The 21,296-nt window shown below is 43.8% G+C and overlaps 1 protein-coding gene across 1 annotated transcript in view; it reads right to left on the reverse strand.

The window, feature by feature from the left end:
* The window catches only part of PARD3B (par-3 family cell polarity regulator beta), a 1,123,128-nt gene extending 1,104,058 nt beyond the window's left edge, over positions 1–19,070 (reverse strand). Inside the window, exon 1 of the mRNA XM_043910301.1 lies at positions 18,799–19,070. Coding sequence (XP_043766236.1) covers positions 18,799–18,918 — 120 coding nt within the window. The 5' untranslated portion in view covers positions 18,919–19,070. The remainder of the gene's footprint in view (positions 1–18,798) is intronic.
* Between the last annotated feature and the right edge of the window lie 2,226 nt (positions 19,071–21,296).

The following is a 21,296-nucleotide window of genomic DNA, read 5'->3' on the forward strand; positions in this document are numbered from 1 at the left end:
TCACCTAAATTTAAGGATACTTTTAAAAAAGATGAAACTGACACAGCAGAGGTCTCTGATTCATGGAAGGGAAAACTCTACCAAAAAAGAAAAAATGGGAGTAAAACTGTGACTAGACAAAGACATGAAAGTTTTCATTTCTTTGACCATCATAATTGGTAATTTACATTATTGTATCTAATGCAATGAACATTTTCAAAAAGTTAAGTTGCAGCATCATTTTGAAATTAATCAGTAAGAATTTAAAGAGCAAGGAAGTGAATATTTTAAAATGCAGATGTGATGAACACTTCAAAAGTCAAACATTATTACAGCTTTTCAAACTAGAAATGAAAGAAGCAACTGAAGAACCTTGCAGGGTAAGCTACTGTGTTGCATTAGCTGAAGAAGTACACACTATAACAGACTAAGAAAGCCTTGTACAACTGAGATAGCTGAATGCCTGCTACATGATAAGTCAGTTAAAAAAAATATGGCATAACAGTGCTACTTTCCAGTGATACTGGAAGTCCTCAAATGAAACATCTGGTGACAAATGTGAAGACTGAGTTAATATCCCAACTGTAGAACTGTACTTTTGCCTTACTCCTGGATCCATCTACAGACGAAACTGAACTTGCTGTTTCTTTTCTATGAGATGACTACTTGGTGCTGACACTGACTGAAGAACTTCTTTTTCTATGTGAATGCAGATAATAAACGCTGGGACTTAAATAGTCAACATGTTGAATAATTTTTTGGACTCTCATGGTTCACCCTTGGAACAAGTGTGTTGACACTTGCATTCCCAGTGAAGAAGCAGCGGTGGGTAAAATTGCTGGTGCCTTAGTTTGAATCAGTAAGTGAGAGTCGCTCAGTCGTGTCCGACTCTTTGCAACCCCATGGACTACACAATCCATGGAATTCTCCAGGCCAGAACACTGGAATAGGTAGCCTCTCCCTTCTCCAGGGGAACTCCCCAACCCAGGTATCGAACCCAGGTCTCCCGTGTTGCAGGCGGATTCTTTACCAGCTGAGCTGCAAGTAAAGCGCCTGCCTGCAATGCGGGAGACCTGAGTTTGATCCCTGGGTCAGGAAGATTCCCTGGAGAAGGAAATGGCAACCCACTCCAGTATTCTTGCCTGAAGAATCCCAAGGACGGAGGAGCCTGGTGGGCTACAGTCCATGGGGTCGCAAAGAGTCGGACACGACTGAGCGACTTCACTTCACTTAGTTTGAATCAAGGCAGTACACTATACTAGAAATCACTGTATTCTTCACTGCTACTCATCTGCATTTTTAAAGATGGTCAACTGAACTTAAGAATACCCTCAATGAAGTGAAAAAAAAACCAGTTATTAATTTTTGACCCTTGACTTCACATTTTTTTGACCTTGTATGTGAAGATTAGAAAGCCCAAAGACAACACTTCTTCATACTGGTCACCAGTGGACACCTCAGGCAAAAGCACTCCTGTGATTGATGGAGTTGAGCTGAATTCACTGGTTTTTTTCATGGAACACCATTTTCATTTCAAAGAATGCATGACAGACAAACTAGGATTATTTATACCTGAACTTTTGGCATTTTTCACATCAAAATGAATGATGTGAACCTGGGCACTTCATGGAAAAGAAATGACAAAATTTGTTACCAGTAATAAAGTAAAAATTAAAATTTTAGAAAACTGTATCCACAACTGTGAGCTTGATAGTTTCACAATACCTTCACCTGGTGAAATTGATGATGCAATCAATGTATGTGGCTTTTGAAATTGTATAATGAAATGTATCAACATCTGGCATAACCCAGTGAAGAAGTGTTTTCCAAATAACCAATGTATGATATTAGAACATCACACAAGGATAGAAGATTTATTCAAAATACAACACAAAGGAATGGGTTATAACATAACAGAGTATGAAAAATTTTACTAGTATGGTATCAGATTCCACTTTGCAATTAATCTTTAAGAAAGCAATCCTTATTAAGATTCACTCCCATAATTATGTTATATAAGATTCCAACTTTAGAGATCCTCCTTGCTGGCTTGCTGAAGTACTAAGCCAATCTGGGTAAGTTCCACGTGATACAGAACTGCAAGTGACCACCAGGAAAGGAAGGTAACCTCTGCAAGTGGCGTCCAGCTGTTGTTGTTGTTCAGTTGTGTCCACCTCTTTGCAACCCCATAGACTGAAGCACGCCAGGCTTCCCTGTCCATCACCAACTCCCGGAGCTTGCTCAAACTCACGTCCATTGAATCAGTAGTGCCATTTAACCATCTCATCCTCTGTCATCCCCTTCTCCTCCTGCCCTCAATCTTTCCCAGCAGGGTCTTTTCCAAAGAGTTGGCTCTTCGCAGCAGGTGGTCAAAGTTTTGGAGCTTCAGCATCAGGCCTTCCAATGAATATTCAGGATTGATTGCCTTTAGGATTGACTGCTCTGATCTCCTTGCAGTCCAAAGGACTCTCAAGAGTCTTTTCCAGCACCACAGTTCGAAAGCATCAATTCTTTGGCACTCAACCTTCTATATGGTCCAATTCTCACATTCATCCATACATGACTACTGGGAAAACCATCACTTGTTGGATCTGCATGTAATATGCAAAAAGCTTATCTGCAGTTGTTTGAAAAAACTTCGAAAATGCTCCTCCTTCTTCCAGTTACATATCTATATGAAGCAGGATTTCCTTCACGTATTTCAACCAAAACAATACACTGCAACAGATTGAATAAGCAAGCAGACACATTTAAGAATCCAACTGTCTAACAAGCAGGCAGCAAAGAGAATGGCAAAAATGTTACACACGGTCACTCTTTTCACTAATTTTTTCTTTTGCTTTGAAAAATATAGTCATTTTCATGACAACAGGTGACCTTGTTATGGACTGGTTATTCTAAATCAATTAAATATATTATTTTAATTTCTCAGTTTTCCTGATATGGTAAATATGGATAGGTGTGATCTGCATAGAAAAGCCCTTTCAGGTCCTCTAAAACACAAGAGTGAAGAGAGCTATTGAGACCAGTAAGTTTGAGAACTGTTGCAATGTGCCTGTTTTCTTTCTCTCTGCCAAATGACACTCCCCCCCTCCCTTCTTTCATTTATCTAGATTTTACTCATTTTCCACACTTGGCAACTGTGAGCTCTCTCCGTCCTTAATGCCTGGAGAACTCCTCTGGCACCTGGCTGTTGCTCTGTTTTCTGGAAGCATGTGTGTCTCTCCAGCAAAATTGGGAAGCCTCAAAGGAAAGGGACTGTGTATGGGACAGCATATGTGCTCAAAAACACCAACTTAATTATAGACTTGAGAGCATCAATTCAAGCAAGTCCCGGGGCTTCAATCAATTGCTCAAGGAAGCCAGACCACAAAGGACCTGGGATGAGGCAGAATTTAGGGCAAATGTGCGTCTCACCGAGGTCATCTGAAGACTCAGCTGAGAACAAGGGCGTAGATGCCAAAATGCACAAGTGCAGAAGGTAATAGTAAGTGACATCAGACCATAAGACCTTTATTTCTCAATAAAACAGGCAGCAAGTTATCTGTGCATCACTTTGGAGCAAAAATTTGAGGAATAAAGAGAGTAACATTGTGGAGAAAGCAATGAAGAATCCACAGAATTTTCTCAAAGTCTCTTACTCTAAAAATAGGAAAAATGCATTGAACTGAATACCAATAGTTAAGAGTTGAACTGTCCCCACAAAGGATACGCTGAAGTCCTAACCCTTTGTACCTATGAATGCAACCTTATTTAGCAACAGGGTCTTCACAGATGTAAACACCTAAAGTAAGGTCACTGGGGTAAGTCCTAATCTGATGTGATCTGGGTTTTCTGTACCTTTTATAATGTTTGAACACTATTTTTTAACAAGTGAGCATCGTGTATTGTTTATTTAAGTCTTTATGTTGGGAGTATAGCATATTAACAGTGTCGTGATAGTTTCAGGTAGACCGCAAAGGGACTCAGCCACACACCTATGCATATGCATATATGTATGTATTTCTGTTTTTATATGACAAGAAAGACACAGAGGGAAGATGGCCATGTGAAAACAAAGGCAGAGATTGGAGTTATGCTGCCACAAGCTAAGGAATGTCTGGGCACAAAAGAAGCTGGAAGGGGCAAGGAAGGTTCTTCTCTGGGAGGCTGCAAAGGGAACGTGAGCCTGCCAACATGTTAATTTTGAACCTCTAGCCTTCAGAGCTGTGACAAAATTCATCGTTTTAAGCCATGCATTGTGGCGACCCAGCTCATGACACTTTGTCACTGGGGTCCTAGGAAACTAACACAGCAACGGAGGCCTCCACACTGTCCATGCGGACTTCCTAGGTGGCACACACCCGCCGGCCAGTGCAGGAGATGCAACAGACACAGCTCGATCCCTGGACAGGGAAGATCCCCTGAAGGAGGAAATGACAACTCACTCCAGCCTCCTCGCCTGAGAAATCCCATGCACAGAGGAGCCTGGTGGGCTACTGTCCATGGGGTTGTTATACAGACTCACACAACGGACCGTACTTCACTACCCACGGTCACAGTCCCACGCAGCTCTCCTCACCCACAGACAAAAGTAAAAGGAAAGGCAGAAAGATGTGAAATGCAAATTTAGTTAGCAGCAATGAAAAAATGTCTGGTGGCTCAGACAGTAAAGCATCTGCCTGCAATGCGGGAGACCTGGGTTCGATCCCTGGGTCGGGAAGATCCCCTGGAGAAGGAAATGGCAACCCACTCTAGTATTCTTGCCTGAAAAATTCCATGGATGGAGAAATAATGGGGTTGCAAAAAGTCGGACATGACTGAGTGACTTCACTGTCTTTCTCTCTAATGAAAAAACAACAATAATAACAAAAGGTTGTTTGTTTTTTTTAAAAAACTAGAGATTTCTGAACTGCAGTTTTGGTTTTTTTTAAGGTTCTGAGAAAATGTCTCTGATCAAACACTGCTGTCAAAAACTCAAGCCCACTGAGTCTCTATAACTGTGCCTATAAATACAGACAAGGATTATTTATCCACCTTGCATTTCCTCAATTCTTTGCTACAAAAGGAAGTAATCCAGAACCTAACATTAAAGTTATCAATACTATGACTATGTCATGATGAAAGAAATATGGGATTGCAAGTGAAACCCTTTCATTTTCTCCAAGATTTTATCAAGCCACCTGAACTTCTGCGCCAAGACGGCTCCAAGCTCACGTGCTGGCCATTCAGAAAGGTGAAGACCTCAATCTTATCCATATAAGATACTTGGCCTTAAAATCCATAGACTGCAATTTAAACCCTTGTAATGCATACCTGTTAGGAATTTACCTTCAGCCACACACTTTACCTCAACCAATAAAAAAAAAAAAAAAATGGGATTTTGGACCTGTGGAAATTTCTAGAGCCATCTAACTTGATGATACATTCACTGCCCCCTATATTTCAGTTAATCCCATTGGTTTTCTAACTATGGGCCCTAATCCATCAGTGAGCAGTGAAATAAATTTAGTATATTCCAACTGCTGCTGCTGCTGCTGCGGCTAAGTCGCTTCAGTCGTGTCTGACTCTGTGTGACCCCACAGACGGCAGCCCACCAGGCTCCCCCGTCCCTGGGGTTCTCCAGGCAAGAACACTGGAGTGGGTTGCCATTTCCCTCTCCAATGCAGGAAGGTGAAAAGTGAAAGTGAAGTCGCTCAGGAGTGTCCGACTCTTGGCGACCCTATGGACTGTAGGCTACCAGGCTCCTCCGTCCACGGGATTTTCCAGGCAAGAGTACTGGAGTGGGTTGCCATTGCCTTCTCCACATTCCAACTACTTAAAAAAAAAACAGTAGAATAAAAAATAAGAGGGTATCATTAGGGTTAAGTAAGGGTTACCATCCTCCTGACTTCATTTGTATATGTGTGTTGTGGGTACTGTGTCATAAAAGAAAACTTATTACTACTTTATTTATCAATCCAAGTTCTGGTAGGAAACAGATGGTTCACTCAAATTGGGCACTTAGGAGTTGAATAAAGAACCTATTTATAAAGGTTTCCCCAGGATTAAGGAAAAACATTAAGGCAGAGCACTCCTAAGTAGTGAGGTCGCTACCACCTGTACCCAAAGGGCCAGGGGATGGAGTGCAGACAGGTATGCAGGGAGGGCCACCTGATGGAAGTTGTGTCCTTCAGTAAAGGGAGGCAGCCAGCCCATGGAAACCCAAGAGAAGGGAGATGCCTCCCGCTGGGACTCCTCCCATGGCTAACGCCAACTAGACATCGCAGAGCAAGATGGTCTACACTACTCAGCCTCCCAGGTCACCGCAGTGCGTCTCGAGGGGCAAGCAGAAGGCTTTCAGCCTCCTGTGTGTGACCCCATCACACAAGGCTGAAAGCCACCAACACAGTTCATACCTTCATCAACTCAGTCTGACCACTTTTATTTCTGGATGCCACATTTTTTCCACATCTGCCCCCAATCCCAATCTTGAATCAAGGCTCTAACCCAATGCCAAAAAGCTGATGCAAAAGATTGGCGCCTTTATGAACTCACGATTTATGATCTCAGCTACGCCCTCAAACACTCCCTGGCAAGCCTTTCATCCATCCTCAGCCCCCCACCTCTCCTAGCCCCCACCTTTGGGGCTCCTGGAGGGCACAGACCATGTCTCACTCATCTCTGGAGCCCCAAGCTGCAATGTCTAGAGGACAGGTGTGGTCACAGGGTGGTCTGTAAACTGTGAAGACCTAAGGCTCAGAGGGTCCCCTCTCCCTCATTTGCACCCGTGCTTCCCATACCACAAAGCAGTGGTCCCAACCTTTTTAGCACTAGGGACCAGTTCCATGGAAGACAATTTTCGCATGAATAAGGGGTGGGGGGTGGGGGGCAGACGTGGAGCAGGGGAAGGGGAGGAAGAGGGAGGAATGGTTTTAGGATGATTCAAGTACATTATATTTATTGTGAACTTATTTCTATTATTATTACATCACTCCACCTCAGGTCATCAGGCATTAGATCCCAGAGGTCAGGGACCCTTGCCATAGACGGTCAAATCCCGAGTCTGATTTCTTTGCCCCTGAAATTCCCAAGCCCATCTCCTCTTCTGCTTGTGTATGTCTAACCTGCACTCCTACCGCCAGGACACGGACCAGTTTCCCACCTTCATTCCCAGCTCCCTCTGCCTCCATCCGCTAGGACAATCGATAGAAAAAAAGAGAAACACTATCATCACCCTGCCCAGAATGTTCCACTGACTCTTCATGCTCTTTAGACAGTCATAGCAAAGGGCCCCTAGCTTGGACTCTGGCTTCTTCTTACAGCCTCATTGCTACTTTTCCCGCTCACAATCAGCTTTAGGAAACTTTCCATATTGTTGTTCTCTTGCCATACCCCCATAAAACCTTGTCTATCCTCAGTTGTGGATGTGACTGGTGATGGAGGCAAGGTCCCATGCTGTAAAGACCAACATTGCATAGGAACCTGGAATGTTAGGTCCATGAATCAAGGCAAATTGGAAGTGGTCAAACAGGAGATGGCAAGAGTAAACGTCGACATTTTAGGAATCAACGAACTAAAATGGACTGGAATGGGTGAATTTAACTCACATGACCATTATACGTACGACTGTCGGCAGGAATCCCTTAGAAGAAATGGAATAGCCATCATAGTCAACAGAACAGTCTGAAATGCAGTACTTGGATGCAATCTCAAAAATGACAGAATGATCTCTGTTCGTTTCCAAGGCAAACCATTCAATATCATGGTAATCCAAGACTATGCCCCAACCAGTAATGCTGAAAAAGCTGAAGTTGAAGGGTTCTATGAAGACCTACAAGACCTTCTAGAACTAACACCCAAAAACGATGTCCTTTTCATTATAGGGGACTGGAATGCAAAATTAGGACATCAAGAAACCTGGAGTAACAGGCAAATTTGGCCTTGGAGTATAAAATGAAGCAGGGCAAAGGCTAATAGAGTCTTGCCAAGAGAATGCACTGGTCATAGCAAACACCCTCTTCCAAAAACAAAAGAGAAAACTCTACACATGGACATCACCAGATGGTCAACACCGAAATCAGATTGATTATATTCTTTGCAGCCAAAGCTGGAGAAGCTCTATACAGTCAGCAAAAACAAGAACGGGAGCTGACTGTGGCTCAGACCATGACCTCCTTATTGCCAAATTCAGACCTAAATTGAAGAAAGTAGGGAAAAACCACTAGATCATTCAGGTATGACCTAAATCAAATCCCTTACACTTACACAGTGGAAGTGAGAAATAGATTTAAGGGATTAGATCTGATAAGAGTTTCTGGTGAACTATGGACGGAGGTTCATGACATTGTATAGGAGACAGGGATCAAGACCATCCCCAAGAAAAAGAAATGCAAAAAGGCAAAATGGCTGTCTGAGGAGGTCTTACAAATAGCTGAGAAAAGAAGAGAAGCGAAAAGCAAAGGAGAAAAGGAAAGTTATACCCATTTGAATGCAGAGTTCCAAAGAATAGCAAGGAGAGATGAGAAAGTCTTCTTCAGTGATCAATGCAAAGAAATAGAGGAAAACAATAGAATGGAAAAGACTAGAGATCTCTTCAAGAAAATTAGAGATACCAAGGGAACATTTCATGCAAAGATGGGCTCGAAAAAGGACAGAAATGGTATGGACCTAACAGAAGCAGAAGACATTAAGAAGAGGTGGCAAGAATACACAGAAGAACTATACAAAAAAGTTCTTCATGACCCAGATAATCAAGATGGTATGATCACTCACCTAGAGCCAGACATCCTGGAATGTGAATTAAGTGGGCCTTAGAAAGCATCACTATGAACAAAGCTAGTGGAAGTGATGGAATTCCAGTTGAGTTGTTTCAAATCCTGAAAGATGATGCTGTGAAAGTGCTGCACTCAGTACGCCAGCAAATTGGGAAAACTCAGCAGTGGCCACAGGACTGGAAAAGGTCAGTTTTCATTCCAATCCCAAAGAAAGGCAATCCCAAAGAATGCTCAAACTACTGCACAATTGCACTCATCTCACACACTAGTAAAGTAATGCTCAAAATTCTCCAAGCCAGGATTCAACAATACATGAACCAAGAACTTCCAGATGTTCAAGCTGGTTTTAGAAAAGGCAGAGGAACCAGAGATCAAATTGCCAACATCCACTGGATCGTCAAAAAAGCAAGAGAGTTCCAGAAAAACATCTATTTCTGCTTTATTGACTGTGCCAAAGCCTTTGACTGTGTGGATCACCACAAACTCAGGAAAATTCTTGAAGAGATGGGAAAACCAGACCACCTGACCTGCCTCTTGAGAAACCTGTATGCAGGTCAGGAAGCAACAGTTAGAACTGGACATGGAACAACAGACTGGTTCCAAATAGGAAAAGGAGTACGTCAAGGCTGTATATTGTCACCCTGCTTATTTAACTTATTTGCAGAGTACATCGTGAGAAACGCTGTGCTGGATGAAGCACAAGCTGGAATTGAGATTGCCGGGAGAAATATCAATAACCTCAGATATGCAGATGACACCACCTTTATGGCAGAAAGTGAAGAGGAACTAAGGAGCCTCTTAATGAAAGTGAAAGAAGAGAGTGAAAAAGTTGGCTTAAAGCTCAACATTCAGAAAACTAAGATTATGGCATCCTGTCCCATCACTTCATGGCAAATAGATGGGGAAACAGTGGAAACAGTGGCTGACTTTATTTTTGGGGGCTCCAAAATCACTGCAGATGGTAACTGCAGCCATGAAATTAAAAGACACTTACTCCTTGGAAGAAAAGTTATGACTAACCTAGACAGCATATTAAAAACCAGAGACATTACTTTGCCAACAAAGGTCCATCTAGTCAAGGCTATGGCTTTTCCAGTGGTCATGTATGGATGTGACAGTTGGACTATAAAGAAAGCGGAGTGCCAAAGAACTTATGCTTTTGAACTGAGGTGTTGGAGAAGACTCTTGAGAGTCCCTTGGAATGCAAGGAGATCCAAAAGGTCCATCCTAAAGGAAATCAGTCCTGAATATTCATTGGAAGGACTGATGTTGAGGTTGAAACTCCAATATTTTGGCCACCTGATGCAAAGAACTGACTCATTTGAAAAGACCCTGATGCTGGGAAAGATTGAAGGCGGGAGGAGAAGGGGATGACAGAGGATGAGATGGTTGGATGGTATTACTGACTCAATGGACATGAGTCTGAGTAAACTCCAAGTGTTGGTGATGGACAGGGAGGCCTGGTGTGCTGCAGTCCATGGGATCACAAGGAGTCAGACACGACTGAGCGAATGAACTGAACTGATCCTCAGTCAGAGGCAGGCAGCTCCTCATTCTCCCTCTCTCTCCAAAGTCCCCCCATCCCTTACTGTCCAGCAATTGGCCATTCTTTCTTTTAAACCCTGCCCACGTGTAACTCCTGGTGAAATTGGCACAACTTCCTCATCTCTCCCTGCTCCAAAGTCAAAGGTGACCACTCTCTTCCATGTACCACTCCAAACCTGTCTACTACACCGTGTTACTTATCTACATTCCTTTCTCTGCCATATTAGTTTATTAGCCTGATGGGGGAACATGTCTTACTTTATTCTATATCCCCAGTGCAAAAAAGAATGCTGACCCAATGTCACTCTTCCTAAATCTTCTCTGAAGTAACTGAAGTGGCGTTTGGATTGTCATATCATCAAAGCAACCATAGCAAAGCATTCACTACCTGGGGGTCAGACTAAGGCCTCACTGAATATGTGACATACTTTTTCATATGATATAGATGGCATTAAGGGATGCAGTTTTTACCCACCATTCTTAAATTAGGTGCCCCACTCTCTCCACCTCTTTCCCAATACAGGCCACCTATCCATAAACAGGGAAGAGTACAAATCCTTTCTATATATCCCTTGTCAGAAGCCCATCTTTGCTTCGTGGTCACTCTTTCTAGGGTTTATGTCTCTACAAATAAAGAATAGTAGCAAGACTCACTCTAAATCTCCCTAAAAAAGGTATCAGAAGTCTACTGTCAGAGCTCCCCCAGATATCCTTAATTTCTGTCTCAAGTGAAGCCAGTAGGTTGGGTCTGATCACTTCCCCTGCCAGCGTGGGTCTCCGGTCATGCTGATGGCGGCTTAGCCAAAAGTTGCAGACATCTCTTCTGTTATCTGCCTCCATCACCAAATGGCCCCACCAGCTCCTCCTCTGGGGCCCAGGACCACCTGATAAGTTTAATATATCCTTACCTTGAGGTAAAGGACAAGAACAGTACAGGGTGTATTTACCTGGATGAATCTGACAGAGGCTGAATTGAGAGTGAAACCTTTTTAACCATCCTGTCTCTTGGTACCCGGCAATTCTGTCTCACTGCAATCCACAGAGTTAAGAGTCCAGCAACTGAAAGAATGGTGGAGCCCAGCGATGGGAAACAGAGCTGACTTGGCAGCCCCAAGATGCAGTCACAGGGCCTTTCAAAAATAAAGGATCCACCCAAATCGAGATAGTTCAGAATCATTTTTTAAATCAAAATGAAGTTAATAAATAAGACCCTGAAAATCAAACACTGCTCACATGTAAAGGGCAGCATTGCACAAATCTCCATGAAACAAGAACATTATGATGTTCCTTTGCTAAAAATCCAGACCTGCAGAGTGCTCAGTCTCGAAAATCTGCAAAGGGAGTCAGCCTGTCAAAATCTGAAGCTGTTTTTTAAGACAATCAGTGCAGCAGATATAATGGGCCACTCAACTACTGCCTACAGCCCATGTGGATTTGATGAGGTATTTGAAGACAATCAAGAGAAAAGTTGCATTTAGACTTTCTTTATAAAACTATACCACATAGAAAGATTTCATAGAAAGCATAGTGTTGAATATGAGGTCATTCTCATTTTTAAGAAAGAAAGCAATGTGAAAGGTGATAGAATTTAACAAGCATTTCTGGTATAAATACTATATATCTGGTACTGTCTAAAAACAGGGATAGGAGAATAAATAAGACTTATTCTTTGTTCTTGAATAGTTCAAAGTAGAGTGGGGGAGACAGAATGGCTACACTCTGTGATGAAGCCCGGCCAGCTCCTCTCCTGCATTCACGCGGACTTCCTTCCCAGGCCCACTGCATCTAGACAGCACACATGGCCAGTCTGACCAGTGGAATGCTGGCACGAGGGATGTCTGCCACTTCCAGGCCAGGCCCCCAGGCTTCGGTGGCATCCTCCACGTCTCCTTCCTCACCAGTTAGCACAGGGCAGGGAATCTGCAGAAAACTCCAAAACCAAAAGGAACAGCAGGAGGTGGTTGCGTGGGTCATAGCACCCATCTCCCCCTGAGAAAGTGATAAACCATTGTCCTTTGGGGGTTGTCTGTTAAGTTAGGAGACCCTGATGAGTAGACAGTATAATGTAAGGTACAGTTTTCAAAATGAAAGCACTGCAGGAGTTAGAGGAACACAAGTATGAAGGCCCTAAGTGATGGTGAGGGAAAAGTGAGGAAGGGAATTCCTAGAGAAGAGGCAGTTGGAGTTTCATCCCAAAAGATGAGCAGGATTCACTTGGGGTGGGGGGAAATGTGAAAGTGTTATGTCACATGTACGAATTAAAAGAGTATAAAAGAACAGAGAAGATACTGGACCCGGAAGCAAAGCAGTGAAGAGCCATTTACATATCCCAGCAATACTCCAGACAGGATCAGATCTACGGCTGTAAGGTCCTCAATGGAAAACAGTTGGAAAGAATCGGGAGCTAGTAACAGCAGAAAGGCCAGTTACGGGTCTGCTGCAGTTCCCCTCAGGAGGAATGAGAAAGGCCTGGTGTGGGGCAGAAAGGAGGAAGCAGATCTAAGAAACACCACATGGAAGCATCAAAGGACTTTTCTGACCAACCAGACAAGTAATAGAATATGCAGGATGAAAGGTCATCAAGGAATGAAGGATTTCCGGTTTCTGAATTAGACAACCAGGTGAATGGTGGTCCCAGAAATGAAGAAAGAGGCCACAGGAGGATGTGTGTGTGTTTAGTCGCTCATTCGTGTCCACCTCTTTGCGACCTCATGAACTGTAGCCTGCCAGGCTCCTCTGTCCGTGGGGATTCCCCAGGCAAGAATATTGGAGTGGATTGCCATGCCCTCCTCCAGGGGATCTTCCCAACCCAGGGATCAAACCCAGGTCTCCCTCACTGCAGGTGGATTCTTTACTGTCTGAACCACCAGGACAGGAGGATGGGGACATGCAGACGGACAGAGAACAAGCTGGGCTTGAACTAAATATGGGACATCAAGGTGGTGAAGTCCAGAAGCTGCTGGATATTGAGGTCGATAGCAAGTTCAATGCTAGAGGTGTGTGTCTGAGGGAAGCTGAAGCCACGGAATGGATGAGATCCAATTGAAATAAAGGAAAGAACCCCAAGGCACCAGCACACAAGGAAAACGGTATTATGCTCCTGCAAAGACACAGAAGACAGAGACATGTTTAGAAATTCTGGGTAGAGACAGTTTTAAAAGGTGAGATATCAGAAAAAATAAGGACTGAAAAGTAACCATGGCTTTTAGCTGTCATATCTTGATAATCTTGTTAAGAGCACTTTCACTGGAAAACAACAACTTACAGTCATCTATTGGAGTGGTAATAATGGGGACTAGAGGATAATGATTCCTTCTAAAGAGGTGTCTAACCTCAGCTCCAACTGAAGGCTGCCATGTGGGAAAGTAAAGCCCAGTAGTCTCAGAGCTTCCGATTCTTTTTTCCCTAAAAGACAGAAATCTGGAGTTTTGCATGAAATCTCAATATTATTTAAACATGGCAAAAGTCAAAATACAACACTGAGCAGAAGTTAAAAAACACTTCTGTGGGTCATAGCAGACCCCACGAGCCCTGTGTTTGCAAACTTAGAGGTTGCTCAATGCAAGTCAAGTAACAGAACCAAAACCAAGTTAGAAGCATGTGCCTCGCTGATGGTGAGTCAGTCCTGTCTACATGCTGGAAAGAGCATCTAGTTCACACATTGGGAGAGGAGAGAACTGAATAGGAAATAAAGCACTCAAGTCAGTCACTGCCCAATAAACTGAAAGCATTTTGGGAATTCAGTGTAGTCCTAGTTTATGTATAAAGGAAACTTATCATCTGGAAACAAGACATCAAAAGCTGAAAAATTCAGGAATTCAAGAGTTCTAATTTTTTCTTCCAGGCTAGTCCCACATAATATCACACCCGATTCTGCATCATTGTACAAATTCTAAAACTGATCTCACAGTCAATCAGGAGAGTCCATTGCTCTTAACTAATTCCAATCTGGGAAGCTGATCTCAACTTGTAAAACCAACAAATTATTCCAAATATCTGAATACAGAAGAGATTCATTTTGAAAGTCAACCAGATGCTTCTTTAAAAAAGAAGAAAAAAAAAAAAAAAAAAACACTATCCTCATACACATAGATCTGCAAATCTTCCTAAAAATTCTATCATACCCACTACCCCATAAACTCAGTATTCATACTATTCAACTCCTGAACTCACACACTATATACTCTTATTTATACTTTTGTTAGTAAACAAGTACTTCCCCTTATTTACTTATATATAAAATCAATGTTCAATTTAATAAGTTATTTGAACACCTACTCTGAGAATTCCCTCAGGGTAGGAGTAGAAAGACAGTTGCTAATAACAAGTTGGTCTGTGGGTGTCTAAGACATATTATCTGCTGTCAAATGAGTTTAAAAATCAAATTAGTTCAGTGATACCAAAAGATTAGTAGTAGTAGATTAGTGGTTCTCAATCCTAACTGGGCATTTGTATCATCTGAAGTATCTTTTTTTAATACCTATGCCCAGGTTCCACTCCAAATCCATGGAAGAAAAGGACTGAAACATGTATTATTTAAAATGTTAAAATTAGAGGTAACTAATGATCAACCAAAGTTGAGAGCCCTGCAGGATATGGTTCAATTAGCCATTTACCTGTGACACATAATTTTGATGATTAATTAACTAATTACTCAATGATCCCCACCTTGACTACTGAAGACAATCCCCTCTCCACTAAAAATGTAACTGAACTGGATTTAGAGCCTCAGACGATGATGAACTACCAGGATCCAAAGACAAGCAATCCCTTAATTCTTGCCCCTTGGTCAATTCACCTCCCTAGTAGAGGTTATCAAAGGACAGGGATCAGGGAGGCCACAGGAACCTCAAAGTCTGAGAGAAGTCAGAACATAATGAAAGCCTTCCCCAAAGCTCCCTCAGCTTCCTCAGTATCTTACCTACTTCTGGCCTTATCTGATGCTGATTCAGCTGGCTTCCCACATTCCACAAATGCCAGCTTCCTTTGTTTCTTCTCAGCTGGAGGTGGCCAGTTCTCTGCTCCTGCTCACAAAACCCAGACTGTCCTCTTTGGGCTTCATGTACCCTTCAAACTGTAGAAACCCCAACTCTCTCCTCAATCTTGAAATCTGCCTTTCTCCCATCTAAATTTTTCAGGGCCCCAGAAGAAACAGGCTTCATGTACATTCATGTTCCCACGTAACGTGTTTCTTTACCTCCTTACCTCTCTACCCAGATATCTCAGAGATCACGCCCAATTTTTCAATTTGTAATTAGACTGAAGAAGAGTCTTCAGACTTGATTTGCAAATCCTGCAATATTTTTCACAGAAATCAGACTTCTCCCTGTAACATAGAGACCTATACTGTTACAAGATAGAATCGAGAGGAGTGTGAGGATGCCTCAACCCTTTGAAGGCTTCCCGGGTGGCTCAGTGGTAAAGAATTTGCTGACGATGGAGAAGACACAAGACACCAGGTTTGATCCCTGCGTCAGGAAGAGAAGGAAATGGCAACTCACTCCAGTATTCTGGCCTGGGAAAACCCATGGACAGAGGAGCCTGGCAGGCTATAGTCTATGGGGTCGCCAAGAGTTGGACACGACTGAGCACATACGCAAGCCTCCCTCTGCGAGAAACACAATAGCTATTGCTATCATTGGGTTGATATGTTATTGTAGCAGTTAATAGATGGAATTTTTTTAAAAACAAACTGTAAAAAAATAAAGAAGATGGATAAGTTCCACTGCAAAATGACTTACTAGGCTCCATATTAATGACTGAGAGTAAGGACCTGGAAACACAGTTCCTGGGTTCAAATCTCAATTCTATCACATACTAGTCATATTTCTATGCTCTTCCCCCATCTGTAAAATGGGGATATTAGTACCTCGTTCACGGAGTTAGTCATTTGACATATGTAAGGCACCTAGAACAGTGTCTGCACCAAGTAAGTACAATTCCTCTTGGTGGTTGTTATTACTACCGAGTAAGCCCATCTTCATCGGCTTGCAGCTTCTGCGGCCCTCATTAAGTCTGTGCTTCCCTGGTAATTCAGACAGTAAAGAATCCACCTGCCAATGCAGGAGATCCAGGTTTGATCCCTGAGTCAGGGAAGAGCCTCTGGAGGAAGAAATGGCAACCCACTTCAATATTCTTCCAAGGAAAATGCCATGGACAGAAAAGCCTTGCAGGCTACAGGTTGCAAAGAGTCAGACACGACCGAGTGAGTAACACATGAGGGCTTAAAATCTTGCATCCAGAGAAACAAACCATTTAAACTTTCACTAATTTAAAGAAATTAAATTTATGCCAAGTTGTTTCTGAAATTGAGTTTTGATATTTCTGGTCTTTCCCCATCATTTTCTAAATTCAATGGATAAAGGCATGGACTTTATCAGAGTATTTCGTGACATCTTAGTTCCACTAGGAATATCATTTAATATTAGTTAAAGCCTTGTTATGATTACAATGTTATTTAAAACGAAACTATGAGAGAGGAGTATTTTGGGAGGAGAAAAATATCACTCGCCAGTTATTAAATTGAGATTTTAAAAGCCAAAGAAGGGAGGGAGAATTTATTAGTTGCAGGTGACCTTTAAATGTCACATTCACTAATATATAAATGTAAACACAGAAAAATGTAATGTCTGGTAATAATGGTAAACTGATCAATATAATTACATTATGGGATCTGCGATATTATAAATTATGCTTTCAGTCCAGAATATTGATATTTTTTAACACCTTTTAAGATCAAATTATAATGCATTAAATATCCTAAAGTTAATTCCCTGTGTGCTATTTATAAGCTTGTAGCTTACTTCTATTACTTGGACAGCTCCATGTATCGAATTTCTAAATATTCAAGGTTTTAGAGTTAAATTATTTTTCACAATGTTTAAAAAAAGAAAAATAAGTTTATCATCTCAATAAAGCAATCTTTCAGTGAAATCTGCTTTAATAATTTGTCTAGCATAGCATGGTTAGGTTTAACCTTAGACTACTTTCACAAGTTAGGGAAATAGGATTTTAAAGACAACTGGTTACTGTGTCACTTTTCATTTTTAACTGAATTACACAATATAAACAGCATGCACTATTGTAACAAAGGAAGAAAACCATTGGGTAGATACTTATATAGTTATATAGGCTACTTTGATTACTTTCCCTCTCTGCCTCAATTCCATTAGTAAAAAGTCCAGCTTTAGAGATTATATTTAATATACTAACAGACCATTCTCTACGCTCATCTTTAGCTCTTGACTGTTCAAGGAAATATACACATGCATTTATCCAGAGTGAAATTTTTTCCTGTATAATAATTCCAAGTGGAGGCACAGAGATGCAGAGATTTAAAATGCCTCAGCTATATATATTTAGAAAAAAAAAATTGCTTTCATGCCTTGGATAACCGAGATGACATTAAAAGAAACTACATCTTTCCATCATGAAATTGGCCAACATACTATTTCTACAGTTCTCACAGCATGAGGACAAACATTAAGAGAACCACTGGCCTCTAAATTAAGAGTTTATGATTTGTCCTATTTGAGGAAGATTCGGGGCAAACAAGATATCCCTTTGGCAGATTCCAAAAAAAAAAAAAAAGATGCCCCTGGAGGCCTTCATTTAAAGTTTTCATTGAAACTTTTTTCTTTAAAGAAGAAACAGGCCCAGCATGTTACCCAAAACCCCATATGAGTTCCAGAGTCTAGCTAAGGCTTCTGAATATTTAAGTATGCCTTACACACTTACAAACACTTCTGGAACCTTACTTAGATTTCACTTGTTCCTGGTTTCAGGGACAGAGCTGGGAACAGTCTTTGTCATCATTTCGACAGTCATCCCAGACCTGACACAGCCCACACACTTAGTAAATGCTGATAGAAAGTGAACTGTTAAAGTAAAAATAGCAAAGTGTAGACTGGTTGGTGTCAGCACACAGCATCCTTTCACCTGACCTCCTGCTGGAGTCATTGAGAGAGGCCAGCTCCAGAGGCTGAAATTCCAAGGGCCCCATTAGTTGTAACTTCGAATATGTGTGACACCAATCAACTTTCTAACCCAAGGATTAGAAGTAGGGCGGGCCTTAGCTGGTCAAAAATCACATCTGAGGTGAGCAACACCTTCAAGTGCTCCCCTGAGGTCTATTCGCTCCAAGAACTTCTAAAGCAGTGCTTGTCAAACTTCGCTGGCCATTGCAACCACCTGGGAGCTTGTTGAAAAGCAGATTTTGAGGCCGTGAGCTTGGACCGGGGCACTAGATGTTGCCTTTCTAACCGGGATTCGGTGTTGCGGTTGCAACCACCGCCCTGGAACAAGCAAGGCCCACAAACGCCCAGATCCCGCATATCAGCAACATACAAAAGTTGCGGCCACAGGTCATGACAAATCAGGTCCCCTTGGTGCTCAGAGCGTCCCCTTGGTCTCCAGAGCGTCGCCACCCTGTCCTCGGGGCACCTGGCAGGTGCGGTGGCGGCGGAGCGCTCCCGGGCAGCCAGCCCGCAGCCGCGCCCCCTCCTCCGCCCCGCCCGCGCGCCCCCCGCGCCGCGCCCACCTTCTCGCGGGTCTTCAGGTACCGCTGCAGCGCCTGCTGTGTGAGCTCCCGGACGCGCAGCTGGCCCTCCTTGCAGGGCACCACGATTCCGGTCCTGCCGAAACACACGGTCACTTTCATCCTGGCCCCCGGCGAGCACGCCGGGCCCGGCCGAACAGGTGTCTGGGCCGGCGGGCGCGGCCCCACTCTCAGGGGACGCCGGGCGCCGGCGGAGACCCCGGGGCGCCTCTCCCCGGCCCCCCTTCCGGATCAGGGGCTCGCAGCAGCGCCCCTCCGCCCAGGGCAGGCGGCAGCCGGCGGGCGGGAATCGATCTGAGAGCAGGCGGCAGCCGAGAGGGCTACCTCCCAGGTGGCGGGGGGCCGGGGAAGCCGGGGGGGTGCCGGGCTGCTCCTCCCGCTCCCGCTCCGGCTCCGGCTCCGGCTCCGGCTCGGGCCCGGCCCAGGCGGCTGCTCCCCGCCCGCCAAAACGAAACTGCCGGCCTGGCCCTGGCCCTGGCCCTGGCGGCGGCGGGGCCGGCCCCAAGCCCCGGGCTGGAGTGGGCGGCGGCGGCGGCGGCGCGCGGGGCCAGAGTTGGGAGGAAACTTTTGCGCCGGATCCCAACTCCTCCGCCGCGCGCTGCGCTCTGGGCTCCCGCGGCCCCCGGGCCGGCCTGGGCCCGGCTCTTAAAGGGGCCGCGGCGCTCCCCGGGCCCGCCGTGCACTCGGCGGCGCGGGGCGGGGGCCGTGCGGGGCGGTAACCGGAGCCCGGAGACTGCTCCCCCTCCCTCGGTCTCTCCCTGGCTCTGTCCCTCCCGCACACGCACTGAGCTCTAGGGAATTGTAACGGGACCTCAGAGCTCCCCACCGGGGGATTGAAACCGGATCTCATAAAGCACACTCCGGGGAATAGCTGAGAGACTGCAGAGCTACCACCTTAAAGCCGAGGGATTGGAGCCAGATTCGAGGAGAGCCCGGGAGCAGGTGCTTCTGGCCCCGCCCACCGAAAACACCTCCAGGCGTGGAGGTTCGCAGATAACTGAGCTGCCCGGCTGGCCAAAGGACCTGTCAAGAATTTAGTCCTGAGCACAGCATCGCATCTGCCCTCTAAAGCTCTTTGATGGAAAAAGTGAAGGGATTCTTGGAGAAAACGTAGCAGTGGAATCTTCCTTTTAGGGAAAACACTCAATATGCCCTCAAAAGGCCACATCCCAGACCCAGATATGATGGTGGATGTTCACATTTATCCTTCTGAAATGCGCTTCCAGTTGAACTAATGACTACAGATAAATAATTTTCAACACTTTTAAGCTCATGATTTGGTAGGTTGTGTTTCCATCACCAATTGAAATTGGCATATCTGGGGCGGGGGAAATTGACAGATAACATCTGTACCATTTTTAGCTGACACATAAATGAGCTCCTTTGAACGCAACAGTTACCCTTTAAGGAAAGTATTATTCTTCCCAATTTATCATAAAGAATGGTACCCAGGAAGATTAAGGAAATGAGATGACCACGGAGTTAGTTATGCTGAGAGAAACTCTGTTCTTCCAACGCCCAATCCCTCGTCTCCCCCACACTTTTCTTCACAATCCAGCTCATCCAACAAGTTCCTCAGGACTACATCATATTTTTCCTAAAAAAGAGATTTGTTCCACTGCCTACCAGGTGGCGTTAAGGTAGTGCTATCAGTTTTATTAAGCATGAAAATCTTTTCTAAAGTTGTGGTATAGTTTCTTTTTGTTACTGTTCAGTCATCAAGTCTTGACGGACTCATTGTGACCCTATGGACTGCAGCATGCCAGGCTTCCTTGTTCTTCACTATCTCTCAGCGTTTACTCAAATGCATGTCCATTGAGTCAATGGTGTCATCCAACTATCTCATCCTCTGTCATCCCCTTCTCCTCCTGCCCTCAACCTTTCCCAGCATCAGGGTCATTTCCAATGAGTTGGCTCTTCTCATCAGGTGACCAAAGTATTGAAGGTTCATCTTCAGCATCAGTCCTTCCAATGAATATTCAGGTTTGATTTCCTTCAGGGTTGACTGGTTTGATCTCCTTGCTGTCCAAGGGACTCTCAAGAGTCTTCCCCAGCACAATTCAAACGCATTAATTCTTCACTGCTCAGCCTTCTTTATGGTCCAATTCTCACATCCATACATGACTACTGAAAAACCATAGCTTTGACTGTACAGATCTTTGTGGGCAAAGTGATGTCTCTGCTTTTTAATGCACTATCTAGGTTTGTCATAGATTTTCTTCCAAGAAGCAAGCGTCTTTTAATTTCATGGTTGCAGTTTTAAATTTTTTAATTCATTCATACATGCAATATTTGTGTGTGTGTGCACATGCATGTGTGTGTGCATGCATGGTCTTCTATGTATAGGGCCTTATATAAAGTCAGTGGTGTATATTTGAATGTCATGATCAAAGAGGATCATGAGGACTAAGAAGTTGATTTTAAGAAGATGTATCTGTATGGCTGAGTCCCTTTGCTGTTCACCTGAAGCTATCACAACA

Source organism: Cervus elaphus, chromosome 8 (genome assembly GCF_910594005.1).
Source record: "Cervus elaphus chromosome 8, mCerEla1.1, whole genome shotgun sequence".
NCBI classification, from domain to species: Eukaryota; Metazoa; Chordata; class Mammalia; order Artiodactyla; family Cervidae; genus Cervus; species Cervus elaphus.